This window comes from Populus euphratica, unplaced genomic scaffold, assembly GCF_000495115.2.
Source record: "Populus euphratica unplaced genomic scaffold, PopEup_1.0 scaffold43.1, whole genome shotgun sequence".
NCBI classification, from domain to species: Eukaryota; Viridiplantae; Streptophyta; class Magnoliopsida; order Malpighiales; family Salicaceae; genus Populus; species Populus euphratica.
Window position 1 is genome coordinate 628,904 of NW_011499889.1, and position 17,349 is coordinate 646,252.

The 17,349-nt window shown below is 33.1% G+C and overlaps 2 protein-coding genes and 1 long non-coding RNA gene across 5 annotated transcripts in view; 1 reads left to right on the top strand and 2 right to left on the bottom strand.

Moving 5' to 3' along the window:
- Positions 1-10,652: 10,652 nt before the first annotated feature.
- On the bottom strand, positions 10,653-13,319 carry LOC105130896 (O-fucosyltransferase family protein). Its single transcript, XM_011033624.1, has 2 exons — positions 12,814-13,319; positions 10,653-12,114 (listed from the first exon to the last, which is right to left on the bottom strand). Exons 1-2 carry the CDS (start codon positions 13,278-13,280, stop codon positions 11,052-11,054), a joined length of 1,530 nt encoding a protein of 509 aa, XP_011031926.1. The 5' UTR covers positions 13,281-13,319; the 3' UTR covers positions 10,653-11,051.
- LOC105130895 (uncharacterized) lies at positions 12,121-12,518 on the top strand. Its single transcript, XR_843329.1, has 2 exons — positions 12,121-12,295; positions 12,356-12,518. It is a non-coding gene; the product is annotated as an uncharacterized LOC105130895 (long non-coding RNA).
- Positions 13,320-14,770: 1,451 nt separating the features above from the next.
- LOC105130894 (myb-like protein J) overlaps positions 14,771-17,349 on the bottom strand; it is a 2,887-nt gene continuing 308 nt past the window's right edge. Inside the window, exons 2-4 of one of the 3 annotated variants that reach the window (XM_011033620.1) lie at positions 17,042-17,332; positions 15,761-15,969; positions 14,771-15,532 (exon numbers count right to left, since the gene is read on the bottom strand). In XM_011033620.1, the coding sequence (XP_011031922.1) occupies positions 15,023-15,532; positions 15,761-15,969; positions 17,042-17,332 (1,010 nt within the window). In that variant the 3' untranslated portion in view covers positions 14,771-15,022. The remainder of the gene's footprint in view (positions 15,533-15,760; positions 15,970-17,041; positions 17,333-17,349) is intronic. The other 2 variants (XM_011033621.1, XM_011033622.1) reach the window with 2 other exon arrangements.

The window sequence follows — 17,349 nt, forward strand, 5'->3', positions numbered from 1 at the left end:
TTGCATTATCAACCCAAATTCAAGTAGTCCAGCATCAAAAGAACCATTAAGGGCTCTTCCCATCTTTAAGCTCCAATTGTAGGCAAATAAGCACCCTTGAACCAATTTGAAACTGATTGCCAAATTTTAACTCCGACGCAGCTTCAATCATTCCAATCTGACTCGTCAAGGTCCTTTGTAGTTGTTTCGCTCTCGCTCTTGTCATTGGACCATCTGAATCCTCTTGCATATTTGATTTACCTTTACGAGATGGATTATCATTCCCATGATGCACATCATCAGCCCCGGGTTGATAATGATTTGTCCTCAAATCATAATCGTCGTCATCATCCAAGTATGGAGTCAAGTCTTTCACATTAAAAGTAGCTGATACATTGTAATCACCAGGAAGATCTACCTTATACGCATTATCATTCACCTTCTCTATAATCCGAAATGGACCATCAGCTCTTGGCATCAACTTGGACTTGCGTTTGCTTGGAAATCTGCCCTTACTAAGATGAATCCAAACAAGATCACCAGGTTCAAACCTAACCATTTTCCGCCCCTTGTTAGCTTGTTTAGCATACTTTGTTGTTTTCTCCTCAATATGTAATCGAACCTGCTCATGTAGTTTCTTCATCAATTCTGCCTTTCTAATTCCATCCATAGATGTCCTCTCATCAATTGGAATATGAACAAGATCAATAGGAACACAAGGATTAAAGCCATACACGACCTCAAATGGTGAAAATTTTGTAGCCCCATGCACACTACGATTATATGCAAACTCCACAATAGGCAAACAAGTATCCCAACTCTTCAAATTCTTATGTATAACAGCTCGTAACAAAGAAGATAAAGTTCGGTTTACTACCTCAGTTTGTCCATCAGTTTGTGGATGACATGCCGTACTGAAAAGTAACTTCGTTCCTAGCTTCCTCCAAAGAGTCTTCCAAAAGTAGCTTAAGAACTTTGTATCACGATCAGAGACAATGCTTTTAGGAACTCCATGCAAACGAACAATCTCTTGAAAGAACAAATCAGCTACATGTACAGCATCGTCAGTTTTGTTGCAAGGAATGAAATGGGACATTTTGGAGAATCGATCAACCACAACCATTATTGAATCCTTTCCACGCTGTGTTCTCGGTAACCCCAGTACAAAGTCCATGCTAACATCCATCCACGGTTGCTCTGGAATAGGCAACGGCATATACAGCCCATATGCATTCTCTTTACCCTTAGCTTTCTTGCAAATAGCACATCTCTCAATCACCTTGTGCACATCCCGTAACATGCTAGGCCAAAAGAAATGTTCTTTCAGCAACTCATAAGTCTTCTTCTCCCCAAAATGACCACTAAGACCACCACCATGAGCCTCTCGCACAAGCAACTCCCGTAATGAACCTGAAGGAATACACATTCTGCCCATTTTGAACAAGTAACCTTCATGCATAAAGAACCCATCACAAGCTCCCTTTGCACATTCGGTAACCACATTAGCAAAGTAGGAATCATTAGCGTATTGATCCTTCACTTGTTCAAAACCCATCAGCCTTGCATTCAACATAGAGATCAGTGCATACCTCCTAGAAAGAGCATCAGCAACCACATTAACTTGCCCTTTCTTGTACTTTATGACATAAGGAAATGACTCCATAAACTCCACCCATTTAGCATGTCTTCGATTCAGCTTGCTTTGCCCCTTAAGATACTTCAAGGATTCATGATCAGTATGAATAACGAATTCTTTTGGCAACAAGTAGTGCTGCCATACCTCCAGAGCTCGAATCAAAGCATAGAACTCCTTGTCATAAATAGAGTAGTTCAAACGTGCTCCATTTAACTTTTCACTGAAGAATGCAATCGGCCTCTTTTCTTGCATCAAAACAGCCCCAATTCCAACTCCGGAAGCATCACACTCTATTTCAAATGTTTTAGCAAAGTCTGGAAGTGCTAAAACTGGAGCAGTACACAACTTTTCTTTAATTAGCTCAAAAGCTTTCTGAGCATCTGCACTCCATCTAAACTCGTTTCCTTTTTTCAAGCATTCTGTCATAGGAGCAACAATAGAGCTGAAATCTTTCACAAATCGCCTGTAGAAAGAAGCTAAACCATGAAAACTCCTCACATCAGCGATACTAGCAGGTTTTGGCCAGTCCCGAATTGCCTCAATTTTCTCCTCATCAACCTTAACTCCCTTGCTAGAGATAATATATCCAAGAAACACGACACTTTCTTTACAGAAGTAACACTTTGTGAGTTTCCCATACAACTTAGAATCTCGCAAAGTTTCAAACACAACTCTAAGATGCTTCACATGATCATCAAAGGTCTTGCTATACACTAGGATATCGTCAAAATATACTACAACAAACAGCCCAATATACTTCCTCAAAACATGATTCATAAGCCTCATAAATGTACTAGGCGCATTAGATAACCCAAACGGCATTACCATCCATTCATATAACCCCTGTTTAGTTTTAAATGCTGTTTTCCATTCATCTCCCTCTTTCATTCTAATTTGGTGATAACCACTCATCAAATCGACTTTAGAAAACAATGCAGCACCATGCAACTCATCAAGCAAATCATCAAGTCTGGGTATAGGAAATCGATACTTAACTGTTATTTTGTTGATAGCACGGCTGTCCATACACATCCTCATGGTACCATCTTTCTTTGGTACAAGCAAAGTAGGTACGGAACATGGACTAAGTGATTCTCGAACATAGCCCTTCTCTACAAGCTCACCAACCTGCCTTTGAATCTCTTTTGCTTTCAAAAATCATGATAACCTCGTATAAATTAACTAAAATATATAAATAAAAGTTCAACACGTAATAATAAACTCGATGTTAAAATATAAAAACAAAAATATCAAGCAAAACAAAAGGGAAAAAAAGAAAAAAATGTTATTGTTCCCATTACAAGTAACAATGATTTCCTTTCCTTAATTAGTTTTTTTTAATGGAATTATTTGAATTTTTTTATTTAAATTTGAGGATCTTATCTTGTTAAATTGTTTACAAAAAATTCTATATTTTCAAATTTTAGAAGATTGAGGATTGAAAAAAGAATATTGTTAGTTGATTCCATGTTAAGATTTACAGAGATAAAAGAAATCCTAGAAGGACAAACTAAATTTACCCTTAACCTTGGGGGAGTAGGTTGTAATTAGCCACAAGATTATTTGCCTTCGGGAACCATGTATCAGTTTCCTTTCTGCAGCATTAAATATTAATTAATATTTAATTTAATTAAAAAATTCTCTAAAAAGAATTAGTCTTTTACTTTATCATGTGAGATGATTTATTGTGAATTTACAAAGTATAATTACTATTTTGTTCTTGTCTACACAAAGCTTTTGAATTTCAAAAATCATGATAACCTCGTATAAAATAACCAAAATACATAAATAAAAGTTCCATACATCATAATAAACTCAATGTTAAAATATAAAAATAAAAATATCAAGCAAAACAAAAGGCAAAAAAAAAAAAATATTATTGTTCCCATTATGAGTAACAATGATTTCCTTTTCTCAATTAGTTTTTTTAATGGAATTATTTAAATTTTTTATTTAAATTTAAGGATCTTATCTTGTTAAATTGTTTACAAAAAATTCTATATTTTCAAATTTTAGAAGATTGAGGATTGAAAAAAGAATATTGTTAGTTGATTCCATGTTAAGATTTACAGAGATAAAAGAAATCCTAGAAGGACAAACTAAATTTACCCTTAACCTTGGGGGAGTAGGTTGTAATTAGCCACAAGATTATTTGCCTTCGGGAACCATGTATCAGTTTCCTTTCTGCAGCATTAAATATTAATTAATATTTAATTTAATTAAAAAATTCTCTAAAAAGAATTAGTCTTTTACTTTATCATGTGAGGTGATTTATTGTGAATTTACAAAGTATAATTACTATTTTGTTCTTGTCTACACAAAGCTTTTGAATGGTGTTCTCCAGGGACCTAAATATCATTTGCAAATTGATTTGAGAAAATTTAGTAGTTTACATTTTTTTGTATAGTTGAATTACACATATACCCTTTAAAGGTAAAAAAAAGAACAGCTAAGAGGGCTTTTGCGTAATTTCCTTTTTTTATAAATAGTATAATTATTTCATTTTTCTTAAAGTTAAAAAAAATTAAGGATGAGTAAAAGAGTATTTTAATATTTTTCTTATGGATTTTGTTTTTGGTACACTCTATTTAGATTAGGGGCAGATTAGTTGTTTTATAAATAGAAATAATAATAAAAAAAAAAAAATGTTGTCATCGTGTGTAACATATGTACTAGCGAGTAGACGTTGCCCTTACTTTTCAGGCAGAGACGAAGCTGCTGCGACAATGCGTGTTGCTCAGATTACAATAGTTGAATTTTTTCTTCTTCTCTTGTTTTCTCCATCCACTTCTTAAAATTTGTGTAGGCTTACTAATTAACCCCCTATTTATTTTGTTTTGTAATTATGCTAGATTTCTTTTTCAATTTTATCCTTTTTTATTTGATTTTTTATATCAAATATGGTACTTATTCTTTTAATTGTTGTTTTTTTTTATCATTTCTTGATTTGTTTTTTCTTTTAATTTTATCCCTCAAAATTTTATTTTATTTTTTAAAATTTGATCCTTATTCTTTTAATTTTTTTATTCCTTTGCTAATTTGTTTTTTTCTTTCAATTTTTCTCTTAATGTTTTATTTCATTTGTTTTTTTATCCAATTTAGATTCTTATTTTTTTAATTGCTTTTTTATCTTTTTTTAATTTTGTTTTTCTTTCAATTTACCCTCAAAATTTCATTTCATTTGTTTTTTTATTCAATTTTGATCCTCATTCTTTTAATTTCTTTTTATTTTATTTTATTTTACCTTTCAATTAAATTCCTTATTATTTTCTTTCATTAGTTTTTTTATCAAATTTGGTACTCATTGTTTTGATTACTATTTTTTTTTAATGATTAAGAATTTTGTTCAAGATTTATTTTTGCTTTCTATAGAGCATATCGATCTCATGATAAGAGTTGTTAATTTTAAAGATTTGCTAGATTTAACTTTAATTTTTTTTAGAAAAAATAATTTCATCATTTAACATTAGACTATTGGACCTTGAGCTTTCAATTTTTTTTTCCCTTTCCTTCCTCTGGGGTTATCCCGGGTTATAGATTAGTCAAGTTAACATGGGGTGCTTTTATTGTTTTTCAATCTTTTTAATCTTTTTTTTTTAATTTTATCATTTGACATTAAAATATTAGATCTGAAGATTTATTATTTTTTATTATTTTTTTCTATAGAGTTATTCTAGATTGCAAGTTTGTTAAGTTAACTCAAGGTTACTCGGGTTTTTTTTAATATTTTTTATTTATTTAACTTTAATCTTTTTTTAGGTCATTTTAAAAAAAATAAGTTTCTTATCGGAATCACATGTCACGAGTGGTAGGTTAGCAAAGTGAACCTAAGTTAACTCAAGTTTTTTTTTCTTATTTTTTTAAAAAATTAATTTTTTTTTCAATTTCTTCCTTTAAAATTAGCTTTATTTGACCTTGAACTTTCTTTTATTTCCCCCCTTTCCTTCATACAGGTTATCCCGAGTCACAGGCTAGTTAAATTAACACAGATTCACTTAGGTTATTATAATCTAAACATCTTTTTATGTTAAAAAAGAAATTTATACGCCTCAAGGCATTGTGCATGCAAAAAAATCTAGTATATACTAAAAGCTCTTGACATTTAATTATAGCAATAAGTAGTGAAATGTCAAGGCTTATTTCACTTTGGTCCGCAAAATTTTTTTATGGCTTTTCTTCTTTAATTTTATCCTCCATCATTAGATTTACTAAGTATTAGACTTTATAATTTATTTCTATTTGTTTTTTATGAAGTTATCCAAATCTCATAATTCAAGTCATGAGTTTTGCGTATTAGCTGTGCGACTTGGGTTATTTTTTTACCTTTTTTAATTTTTTTTTTCAATTTCATCTTTTAACATTGAGTTGATTGAGAATTTAGATTTGTAATTGTTTTTTGATTTTCTTTCGATAAGGTTATTGTGGTTCATGACTTGGATCGTGAGTTTTGCAGGTTAGCCAGGTTGACTAAGGTTATTTTTTTATCTTTTTTTTTATTGAATTTCCTTCTCAACTTTATTCTCCAATATCGAGTTAATTAAAAATTAAGTTTGATAATTTATTTTTTATTTATTTTATATGGACAAGTTAATTGTTGAGTTTAGGAGACATTTTAATGCTTAATTAAGGTAGGTCTAATGATGTAGAAAAGTAACCTTTCAAATCGTATTATTTGTATTTACAGAACTTGGCTTGACAAAGATTATGGAGATGATTTCTTAGAATAAAAAATCTATATGATAATAACATATTTTAAGGTTAACGGTTGTTTATATAATCATGCACCATTGTTGGTATGTCCATGCAAATGATAAAGTGATTAATGTGATTACCATTTATAGTTCTGGGTTAAATTTTTTTATCCATGATATGTTGTGGGGCTGGTCAATTTTTTTAACATAAAAAAAGATATTCAAATGGTTGTTTATATAATTATGCAAATGAACTCGGGTTAATTTGATTAACTCGCTATATAAGATAACCTTATAGGAATGAAAGGGAAGAAAATAGAAAGCTCTAGGCCTCATAGTTTAATGCCAAATAATGAAATTAAAAAAAAAATCGGGCTAATCTTTAGAACCAGCAACTCTGGTCATGAGACTAAAATGATCATATAGAAGATCAAAAACAAATCCTAAACAAATCTCTTAACCATCAAAAAATTAAAAAGAAAACAAATAGTAATTAAAACAATGAGAACCAAATTTGATATAAAAATTACTAAAAAATAATAATATAGAATTAAATGAAAATGGATGAAACTGAAAAAAAATATAAAAAGAATCTTAAAAAATCTAAAAAGAATTTGATTGCCCCAGTAATCTAAAAAGCATCAAATATAATATAAAACTTCGATGAAATTAAACAATAAGGTATAAAATTGCAAAAAAAAAAATAATCAAGAAGAAAACTCAAAATAAAAGTAATTGCAATCATAAGAAAAAAAAATCAAATTCAACAAAAAAAGGAATTAAAATCAAATAATCATGGATTAAATCAAAAAATAAATTGGAATCAAAAGAATAAGGATCAACATTCGATTAAAAAACATAAACAATAAAATGTGAATAGATGAAATTAAAAAATATGTAAATCACATTCGATACAATTAAATGATTGAGGACCACTTTACAAGACTAACAGACCTTTTGAAGTGGATAAGAAAACAAAAAAGAGGAAGAAGAAAAATTATCGTCGAAGCTCCTCCATGCCATAGAAGCTGACAAGCAGTGTCCCATTATGTAGGGGATGGCATGATGCTTCGAACACCGCTACAGAAGGCTACTAACCGCCATAGAGAGGCATCACATGCGTCACCACTTGCTAGCACGTGTTGCTCTCGCCAATCTTTTTTTAATTATAAAAAAGACTAATACACCTTTGATCTCATGAGATAATTCCAAGAAAATCAAAGTTAGAAAACGTAAAATGCCCCTCTAAAATCCAGGAAAGCAATTCCCCTCTAAAATGAAGGGAATTTGAGATGCAAGGCTTTGGAATTGTGATTTTTTTTTTAATTCAATGATCTCATCTTTCCTGTTAAATTGTCTAATATACCCTTTTTTAATTAATTTTAATTAATAATTACACAAATGTTTCAAGTGATTAGTGTGTTTTGTGTGTTCTAGAATATAATTAAAAATAATTAAACATTATGTATGTTCCATAATTTGGTGGTAGATATAGTATTTTACTTATAATTATAGTTTTATGAAATCAAAGTTATTGTTCATCAGTTACAATTTTAATATATTAGTTTCACACACATAATGTTCTTTCTGTGTGTGTATTTGCATTCCTAATGAATTCTCAATAATGAATTCTCAAGGATGAATCATTCACAGTAAAGACAATAATAAAATTGTTAATTTTCCAACCAAACAGGGATTAAATTCTCAGCAATCATATCTTAGAAAGATATGTAAGAATTTGCATGCTATATTTTCTTTCAAGACACAGTCCTTTTCCTTCTTCTTTTTCCAAGCATATCATCACATTTTATTTATAATTGGTTTAAATAAACTCAAGAATACATGTTTTTCAAAAATCTTGTTTTGTTTTCAACAACAAAGGTCTACAAAGGTGCATTGACAGACTTGATGATAGCAGTAATGTATGGAGAAACTGATGGAACTCGCACATGTCTTAACAAGTTAATTACTTTTCATGTCCTTGTGGTCTAAAGATATTGAAATTTAATTTGATTTATCTCTTCGTTTCAATATAGAGTTCCATTTAAGTTGTTAAGCATTGTTCCAGAGGCACAACATTAACTTGTACTCCTGTTTATTGTTTTTATTGGTTTAGACAAATAAATAAATAAAATATTACCACATAAACAAAATTAATTTTTTTAGTAACCAGGAACAAGAATAATAGAAAGAAAATTATCACATAAATAAGATTAATTGTGATAAAAAGGAGGAAAAGATAGGCTAAAATGAATTTATGTTACTATTATCTTTGTTCCACATGTTTTGAAGGGGGGAGTTTTTTCTTTTGGTTTTTATGTTCAGAAAATTATTTGATGAGTTTGTGCATGAGATTGACTCTCTCTATTCACTTAGTTTAGAGATAAGCTATTAAAAGAAATTAATTCGACTTGGAAAAATACTTTAACTCCATATTCATTTCATTTCTGTTATTTATTAAAATAATGTAATAATAGTTTTATCCTTTAACTTAAAAAAATTAACATTAAAAATTAATAACATTAAAGTTTTTTTAAATGATTGATTAGTCATTTAATGTTTTTATTAAAACTCCAAGTTGTTATACATAATCTCAAGTTTAGGATAATTAAAACTTAGAAAATTTCTATGCACGCATACACACATTAATATTTTTTTAGTTTTATTAAAATTTTGACGGAGTTTCTTTTATATTTAAAACATCATAGTTTTTATATTATTCAATCATATATCATCATCAATTCAACCACATGGTATTCATTTTATAAATTCATAATAAATCCATTAAATTCTACATACTATTCCTTCATCTAATATTCCATGATTCCAAATCTAATCAACCAATATATATCAATTCTTTGATGTCACAAGGCACAGTAATATTAATGAATGAATCAAACTAACAATGAAGCTTGAAGTGAAAAAGTCAATAAAAATCACCCAGTTCCTCTCCTTTTCTCACCCTAAACAGCCATTTATGTACTTATGCCCCTCATTTTCTATTTTTTCTTCATAGTCCCTCAAACTCTCTAAATCCTCATTTTAACCTCACTCTTTTATCTCCTATTCAACCATCTTTTTATCAACAATTCATATTAATCAATTTCATCCCTCTGTAATTAATTCTATTTATTCATTTTTCCCTTTTTGAGGTTTTTTAACTTGATCAACAATTAAGAAAATTAATATATTTCTATATTAAAAATACTTTGAAAACCACAATCTCAAACGCTATTTAGATAACGAAAGAGTAAGAAAATATATTTGCACGTGTTCCCAGTCTATCCCACTTAAATTTCATGTGACTACTTCATCGAATACTATTTGAAGGATTTGATTGGAAATTTTATTGATATATCAAGAATTTTTAAAATGCTTTTGTAGGCTGTGGACTTTTTAAAAGTTTGCTCAAAGTACTTTTATAACTCATTCATAAATTACTGCTATAATTAGCACAGAGTTAATATGAATTTTAAGCATGCACACACTTTTGCTATAATTAGCACAGAGTTAATATGAACTTTAAGCATGCACACACTTTTTTTTTTTTGTGATAGATCATATCAAATTCTGCTCAAACCAACCAAAAAAAAATCATAAGGGTGGAAAATCTTATTACTATAATTTCAAAGACTACCTAATAAATCCTCGCAGAGTCCCCGACCACGCGTCAAAGAAAGAAAAAAAGCGTGCAAGGACACGAAAAGGAGGAAGAAGAAGAGTGAGGAAAGGGTGGAAAATCACTTTCTCAGGCACGTGGGTGGTCCGCAATGGCATGCAGACCAGATTCTGATTCTCCGTGGATAAAGAAGGATCATGGTGTCCTATTTCTCATTTTTAAGCACGTTATTCTTGGACTGCTATTTCTCTTGTGATTGGAGATAAAAGAAGATCGATCTCCTCTGGCCCTTCTCATCACGCTTTTGTCGATGGCTTTCTTAATACAACTGGACGGGAAAACAAAAAACATTTGGAGCTATCCAGCCATGCTATTAACGTGCAAGTTATTGAATGTTGAAGCTTTAAGGGTTTTTGTTTTGTGATTTAAAAATACATTTTATAAGCAAGATTTAATGAACTCTTTTATGTATACCAAATTAATATGAAAATACATTTTTTTTCTGATTGTTTGAGAAAAAGACTAGATGGGAGCAAGACTTGCTGGAGCTTAACACGCCATGGGCCCATGATACAACATATGGAATCTACGAGTGGACGACTCACATGGTTGAGTTTTGGACAAGTGCTGCTCCAATATTTGTTATCATGGCCTTTTTGTGCAAGCCTGATGGCCCATGTAGTTATTTGTTTTTTGTAGAAGTCCAAAATACGAAGAACCCTCTGTGTTTATTAAACTATCCGACTTGCATTCTTAAGTTACAATCACAATTGATCTCAGCGCAGTAAAACTACCTATCAAAATTTATGGATGACTCTCTTTCCTGAAAGCAGTATAGAAATTAAAACAGCATAATTGAAATGGAATGCAGAAAATTCCTTCCAGTGTAGGAGTTGAATCTTCATAGACAAAAAGGTTCTACTCTTGCATGCACTTTGAGTCGCTGAGCATCATAGGATAGAACAAGGTTGCATGAGAGTGGCACCAACACTTGTTTTGCTGAAAAATATACATGCGGAAACTCAGATTCATCACGCTTGCGATGCTGTCAACTGGGATCAAAAGAAACCCATCCCAGGCATGCATCAATCTAACAACCAGGACCAACTGTCATGTTGCAGTCAGACTAGGACTTAGAACATACATCAGATTTCCTCATCAACTCTATACTCTCGGCAATAGTTGACCCAGCAGTCCCAACAAAACCAAGGGAAGCACAGCTACAAACACTTTTCTCTATGTACAAAAGTATGTCGGGTAACCTCTGATATGAACAATTCATCTTCATCTTGCTCTCTCCATTAAGACTCCTCGGAACAGGTCCAAACCTCAGGCCATGCCCAGCAACTGCAAGATTCTTTGCTGTTTTCTTGACCAACTCATCTTCTTCTCTCAAAAAGTGTAGTTTAAAATGGTTAACCTCACTAGCCATGTCCCCCAGGAAACTTCCAGTCCAATTACCTTGAGGAAGATCGGTCATTACAAAAATATGTACAGGTTTAGATCCACTCTGCTTTAAAACTTCTAGCTTTTGTTTTAAGCCCTGAAATGTAGCTTTCCAGTGGTTCTTAAACTGTCCATCCAACAACCTGAGCTGCGCACAAAGAAAAGGAGCCTTTATGGTCTCTAAAGCAAACTTCTTCCCTGCATTTAGGATTTCAGGGACAAAAGGAAGAAATTCACTGTTGCCAATCAAAGATTGTATCCTTTGATCCCTTCGTGCTTCATGGATATCAATATATAGCTCCGACCCTTTGTATGGAGCAGTGAAAAGACTTCCAAATGCGAGGACAGTGGCTGATCCAGCTTCAGAACCAGGTCCAAGGCTCTTGTATACGTCCTGGCGTCTCCTAACATATGAAATTTTCTTTTTCTTCTTTAGCTGTTCATCAGGTTGAAATGAATCAAACACTCTATCCTCGTCACCATTCTTATAAGTCCAAACAGTGGTTCTGCAATCTTCATCTACAGCATATAAACACTTGTCTACATTACCGTCAATCCCAGACAGTATAGATCCACACAGGTTGAGGCTATCAAACAAAGAAGATTGAGAATTTAAATCATTTGAACAGGTGAAATCCATATTCACATTGCACCATAGCGATGCAAAAACCCTGAAATCTATCGCTTGAATGGAAGAAGGTACCAGAGACGAAATATCGATGATGTCAGCCATAGAGACATACCTGGAAATTAACAAAGGAATATACATAAGCTTATCTTGAAGAGGATTGGAGTATTCAATTGAAGAAATATGATACACCTGTTCTTCAGAACAAAAGGGCAAGGCATATTCAAATAAACTTAAACAAATTGAGTATTCCTTCATTAATTGATGTGAAAGCAGAGAGATATAAAGCTTGTGAGGCATAGTCTCCATACCCTAGCACTCAGAAAACAGCAGGGCAAGACATTAAAGCTTGTTAGGCTGCTGGGAAATAATTTCAAAAATACTGTGCAAGTCTTACATTTCTCAACAATTGAGATTAAAAAATAAGGCTATTTAATCAACCGCATCCAAAAATGCGTGCTAGTCTAAGCCGAACAATTTGGCATTCCTTTGTTCAGAGATAGAAGTAGGTCTTGATTTTTTTTATATAAAAAAAAAAACAGTAGAAAAAAATATTTAGCTGGTTTTCCACGGGGAACTTACTTCAAAATTTATGATTGTGAGCCTCAGAGATCTCAATTTCAGATTCTAAGTAAAGCAAAGGTTCTACTTCTTCTCCTTGCTACAGTTTTCTCACCACCTGATAATAGTCCTCAAAATATTGACCGGATCTCATTGCCTAAACTAAACTCAGAATAAAAAACTGAAATAACATACTAACACAAGAACCATGAAATGCAAAAGAAACCCAGTAAAGGCTAGAGAGCAGACTCACCTGCCAGTCTTAACAAGGTCAAGAACGTGATCCCAAACTGAAATCCTAATCTCTTTAGGTCCCAAAACCCTAAATTTAGGGCAACTACCAAGAGCAACAGCGTGGTGATCAAGAACAGGAGGCACAATTAAGGTTCTATTCAAAATCCCAGCCATTAAAATCCCATTCTTGAACTCTGATAACTGGTTGCTGAACCCACTGTGTGGTGCATACCATAGGAACTTCTCTCCTAGGGCTAGGGTTTGGAATCTGGTGCATTGCGAGATTAGAGGATTATCTCTAATGGTTTTGGAGAAAAGTGAATTGGGGGTTATTTTAAAGAAGGAGATGAAAAGGAAAATAAAGAGGAAGAGAGAGAGAATTAGTAACAGAGAAAGCGGAGATTTGAGACGTTGAGTTTGTTTTTTCTTGATCCATGATGATGATTTTGTTGTGTTTTTGTCAAGATTGAAGGCAGCATTCTTCATTGTTTCTTCTCTTTCTTTCTTTCGGTTCCTTCTTCCTTTTGCTTTTGTTTTAACGTTGGAACTTCGAAGAGACACCTTCCGATGAACGTCTGGCTGTCGGCCCAGTAGGCCTGCTAGTTAATTTCAAATATGTGTGTGTGTGTGTGTGTGGGATTTTTGGAGTAGATTTATAATTCTTAATAACTTATAACAGAAGCGTGTTTTACTTTTAGTTAATCTTGTTTTAAAAATTATTTGAGAACTTGGAAAACACTAATAGAAACGGATTTTTATTTAAAAAACAGAAAAAAAAATTTGAAATCTTTTATCGCTCATAACCTAAATTTTTATTCTCTCTTTTTCAATTTTCTTCCGAGAAATCCAATAATAGCAAAAAAAATAAAAAAAAATCTAAAAAGTATATTTTGATATCTTTGCATTATTTCCAACATTTTTTTAAAAAGAGTTTAAAATTCAAACATTTGTTTTTCAAAAAAAAATTGCATTAATTTTTTTCATTGAGTTGATGTTGATATTTTTTAAAAAAATCCAAATAAAAAAAAATAGAACAAAGAGATTAAAGCACAAGGCAAGAAAACAAAAACACCAAAATAAAATCAGTTGCTTAGGGATCAAGAAAGAGACAAAATTGCATTACCTATAAACAGTGAAGAAAGAAATCTAGAAAAGCATTAGCTTTAAAAAAAAAACTGACACAATTACTCAGATTTTCACCAAGAAGCCACATATAAGATTTTTTTTTTATTTGAGAGTATATTTATGTATAAAAATATATTAAAATAATATTTTTTCTATTTTAAAAAAATTATTTTTGATATTAATGTATCAAAAATCTCAAAAAATATTAATTTAAAACTAAAAAAATAAAAAATTTAAAAAACACTTTAAAAAAAAACAATTAAGAATTTCTTTTAATGTCAACACTCACAAACCCATACCCACTAGCATCCACAGCACCCCCAAGTCCATGATTTTCCTAGATAAACCCTTATTTCACCATCAACTATGCTAAAGGGAGGGGAAGCCTAAACTATCAAGAACATAAAAATCAAAGGCCCTCGCCCCTTAATTTTCCCCAAGAATGTGGCATTGAATTTCTCAATTTCAGAAGCTATGAGTTGAGCAGCTAAGAGCTGCATGGTGCCGCGCATGCAGATGGAGGCCCATTCTGGACTTCCGTGATCTATCTTGATGCTTCTCATCAAGGCTAATTAAACGACGTCGTTTGAAAAACAATGCTCATCAGTTTCTTCAAAACGCAACAGGGTCCCCATGCCATACGTGGAAGCAGCTTGATATGGATCTCGAAACTTAAAAAGAAAATGTCCGTGCTGGTCACAGGTTTTCGGTTTCCGACCCTATCTCTAGCTCACTGAAGATTGGTTGAAACTACTTTATCAGTAATTCCCACAACGTCAAATAAGTACAGTTCTCAGTTAAGGTTTTCTGACTGACATTCTCAATCAGCACTGATAAATGGAGAAAGGTGCAGCAAACAGAATACACAATGCACAGAGATAACGTTGAAGATTCAAATAACTTTAGACAAGATGCTAACAGCCTACATAAGACTAACTTCAACAAGTTAATGCTAGAACTTAAAAGAACAACATTATTACAAGAATCCCACAAAAGAATGTAAACCCAAACCAGCCTGCACGTTATAGTCTGATATAGACTGTAAATTGTGAAGCTCATCAGCACTGAGCTAACCTACGATTTCAATAGCAGCAAAGCTGCCTTTAAACTGCATGGATTGGGCTGCTGCTTCCGTTCATGCTCGAGCTGTTAGATGCTGGATTAGCATGGAAAGCAGATTGTCTTGGTGACCCTTCAAGCAATTTCTGGGAAAGAGAAGAGGGGCCATCCTGGCCAATAGATTCTCCCAAACTCAGTTTTGACATGCCAACCAGCTCGTCAACATTGATTGGACTTTTTGAATGCACTGCTGTTGGCTTAAGAACCTCGTGTGTCTCTGTCTTTGTGGGCTCCGCACTGTGTCCCGACCAAAATGGAAAAGAATATGGGAAGAAAGGTGAGAAATAAGATGGGTATACTACTGGATAAGCAGACTGTGAACTATCTGGCTTAGGAGGTGGGGGTTCCCCATCGTTGGAGTTGGTAGAATCCATAGATTCACATTCTTCATCCAAAGGAGGAGGGACAGGCACTGGTTTTTCACTTTGTGCTTCAGACTCTTGTTCGATTGTAGACAAGAAGTCCTGTGATTCCATCGGAGTGTCTCCTGGCTGCAAATGCAGAATGGACAGGGAAAAATATACATCAGACAACTCAAAAGGGTGGGAAGAATCAAGAGTTGTAAACTTGATGCATCAATAAAATGACGAGGTAACAGGAGATGGGTGGAATATCATGATAAAGAAGCATAAAGTGATATTTTAATGTGGCATGGAGATGAAGCTGCACTTGAACGTGTGATTCATTGCTCAGATAGACAATAAAGAAAAAACAGAGCTCACTTCATCAGCGACTATATCAAACAGGCTGGAACGTCTTTTCCTCCTAGACACATTGCTTTGCCTGATGAAATATTTCTGAGCATGACTGGCCACCTGAGTTGGTGTCCTTGATATAACATAATTACGAGCAATTCCACGCCAGTCACCTTTACCAAGCTTCTGCAGACCTAGTAGAAACATTCTGTGTTCCTCTTCAGTCCATGGAACACCTGCACCACTTGTTATTAGTCATTCAGGATGAAAGAGCGCATATACCAATACAAGAAACATATAAATCTGATACCACATGTTCCTCATAACTCCTTGCTGAATATCTGCGATTTTTTGGAGCTACAAACAAAATTTCTAGTTTGGAAGGCACAATGTTCATCAAAAGTTTTCTTGTATGGAAATTTCCGTCCCTACTTTCCTCCACCAACCCTCGATAAACCAGGACAAGCCTAAAATATGGGTGTTCAGAGAACCCATACTGTCTGTGTCATATTCGAGGTTTTCTTTATTTCATCATTTTAAATGATGGGGCTTTATTTTCCAAAAACACAAACAAAGATTTGAGGCAGACATTCTTCCAAGAAACAAAAAAATCAGTCAACTATGCGGACTGTAAATAACTAATTAACTCCATAGGAGCCTAGCTAAAAATGAAATAGCCAAAAGGGAAAGATCCCACACCAATAAGGGCTTCGTCTGCATAAATGGGATGGGACACGGAGAACCAATACAGCAGCAATAAAATGTGCCCAGGAAAACAATTTGCTTATTTAAGCGAAGCCTTTCACTTTCTGAAAAACAAAGTAAAAACCAGGCATAAAGTACAATCTTCTTTTCTTGTCCTCATCTCAGATACCGAACAAATAATTACAGACAACATTATCAGGTCTTTATAGCACTCAATTAATAAGAATGTAAACTTCAACCCCTCATTTGTTTCCAGAAAACAAAACAAGAATCCTACCCCCCCCCCCAAAAAAAAAAAAAAATCTCCTAACCAGACTAAGACTTCATTTTTCGGAAACTTCAATAACTGAATTCACTAACAACCCAACATGGACTTTTTTTTTCTTTCTATAGAAAAAAAAAAAAACCTCGCACTTGTTTATCTCTAACAAAATAAAATCAGATTAAGGCATAAAGGAACACAATTTTAAACGTTTAAACATGGAAAAAACAATCTCATGAAGGACAACCCAGTTCTAATTTAATGATCACAAATCAAATCAAATCATGATAAGGGAGATTGAAACATAATTAAATTAGTTACTTCACATAATTCAAATCAACCTTTCTTTCTCTCACGACTCGAAGAGGACCCAGAAACGAAATCCTCAGAAGCATAACCGGCGGAGGCGGCGGCAATACCGTGATCAGGGGTATCACCAGGTGATCCGGGATTGTTAGGACCGGAAGCGAGGGGCCCGCCCACATTAGAAGACCCAGTATAGTGACTTAAATTACCCATACTAGCACTTTTCCGGATCGACCCGTCAGTCAATCGGACCCCAAACAACTTGACCACTCGGTTGGGGCAAGTCCGGGAGTTGTGCCCGTTGTGGCTGCAATGCGAGCACCGCCCCGTCAACTTTGCTTCT

Excerpts from the sequence above, each read along its gene's own strand:
- LOC105130896 (XM_011033624.1), bottom strand. The coding sequence starts at position 13,280 with ATGAAGAATGCTGCCTTCAATCTTGACAAAAACACAACAAAATCATCA. Across the intron at positions 12,115-12,813 it reads GACCTTGTTAAGACTGGCAG|GTATGTCTCTATGGCTGACA; the intron begins GTGAGTCTGCTC and ends GTTAATTTCCAG.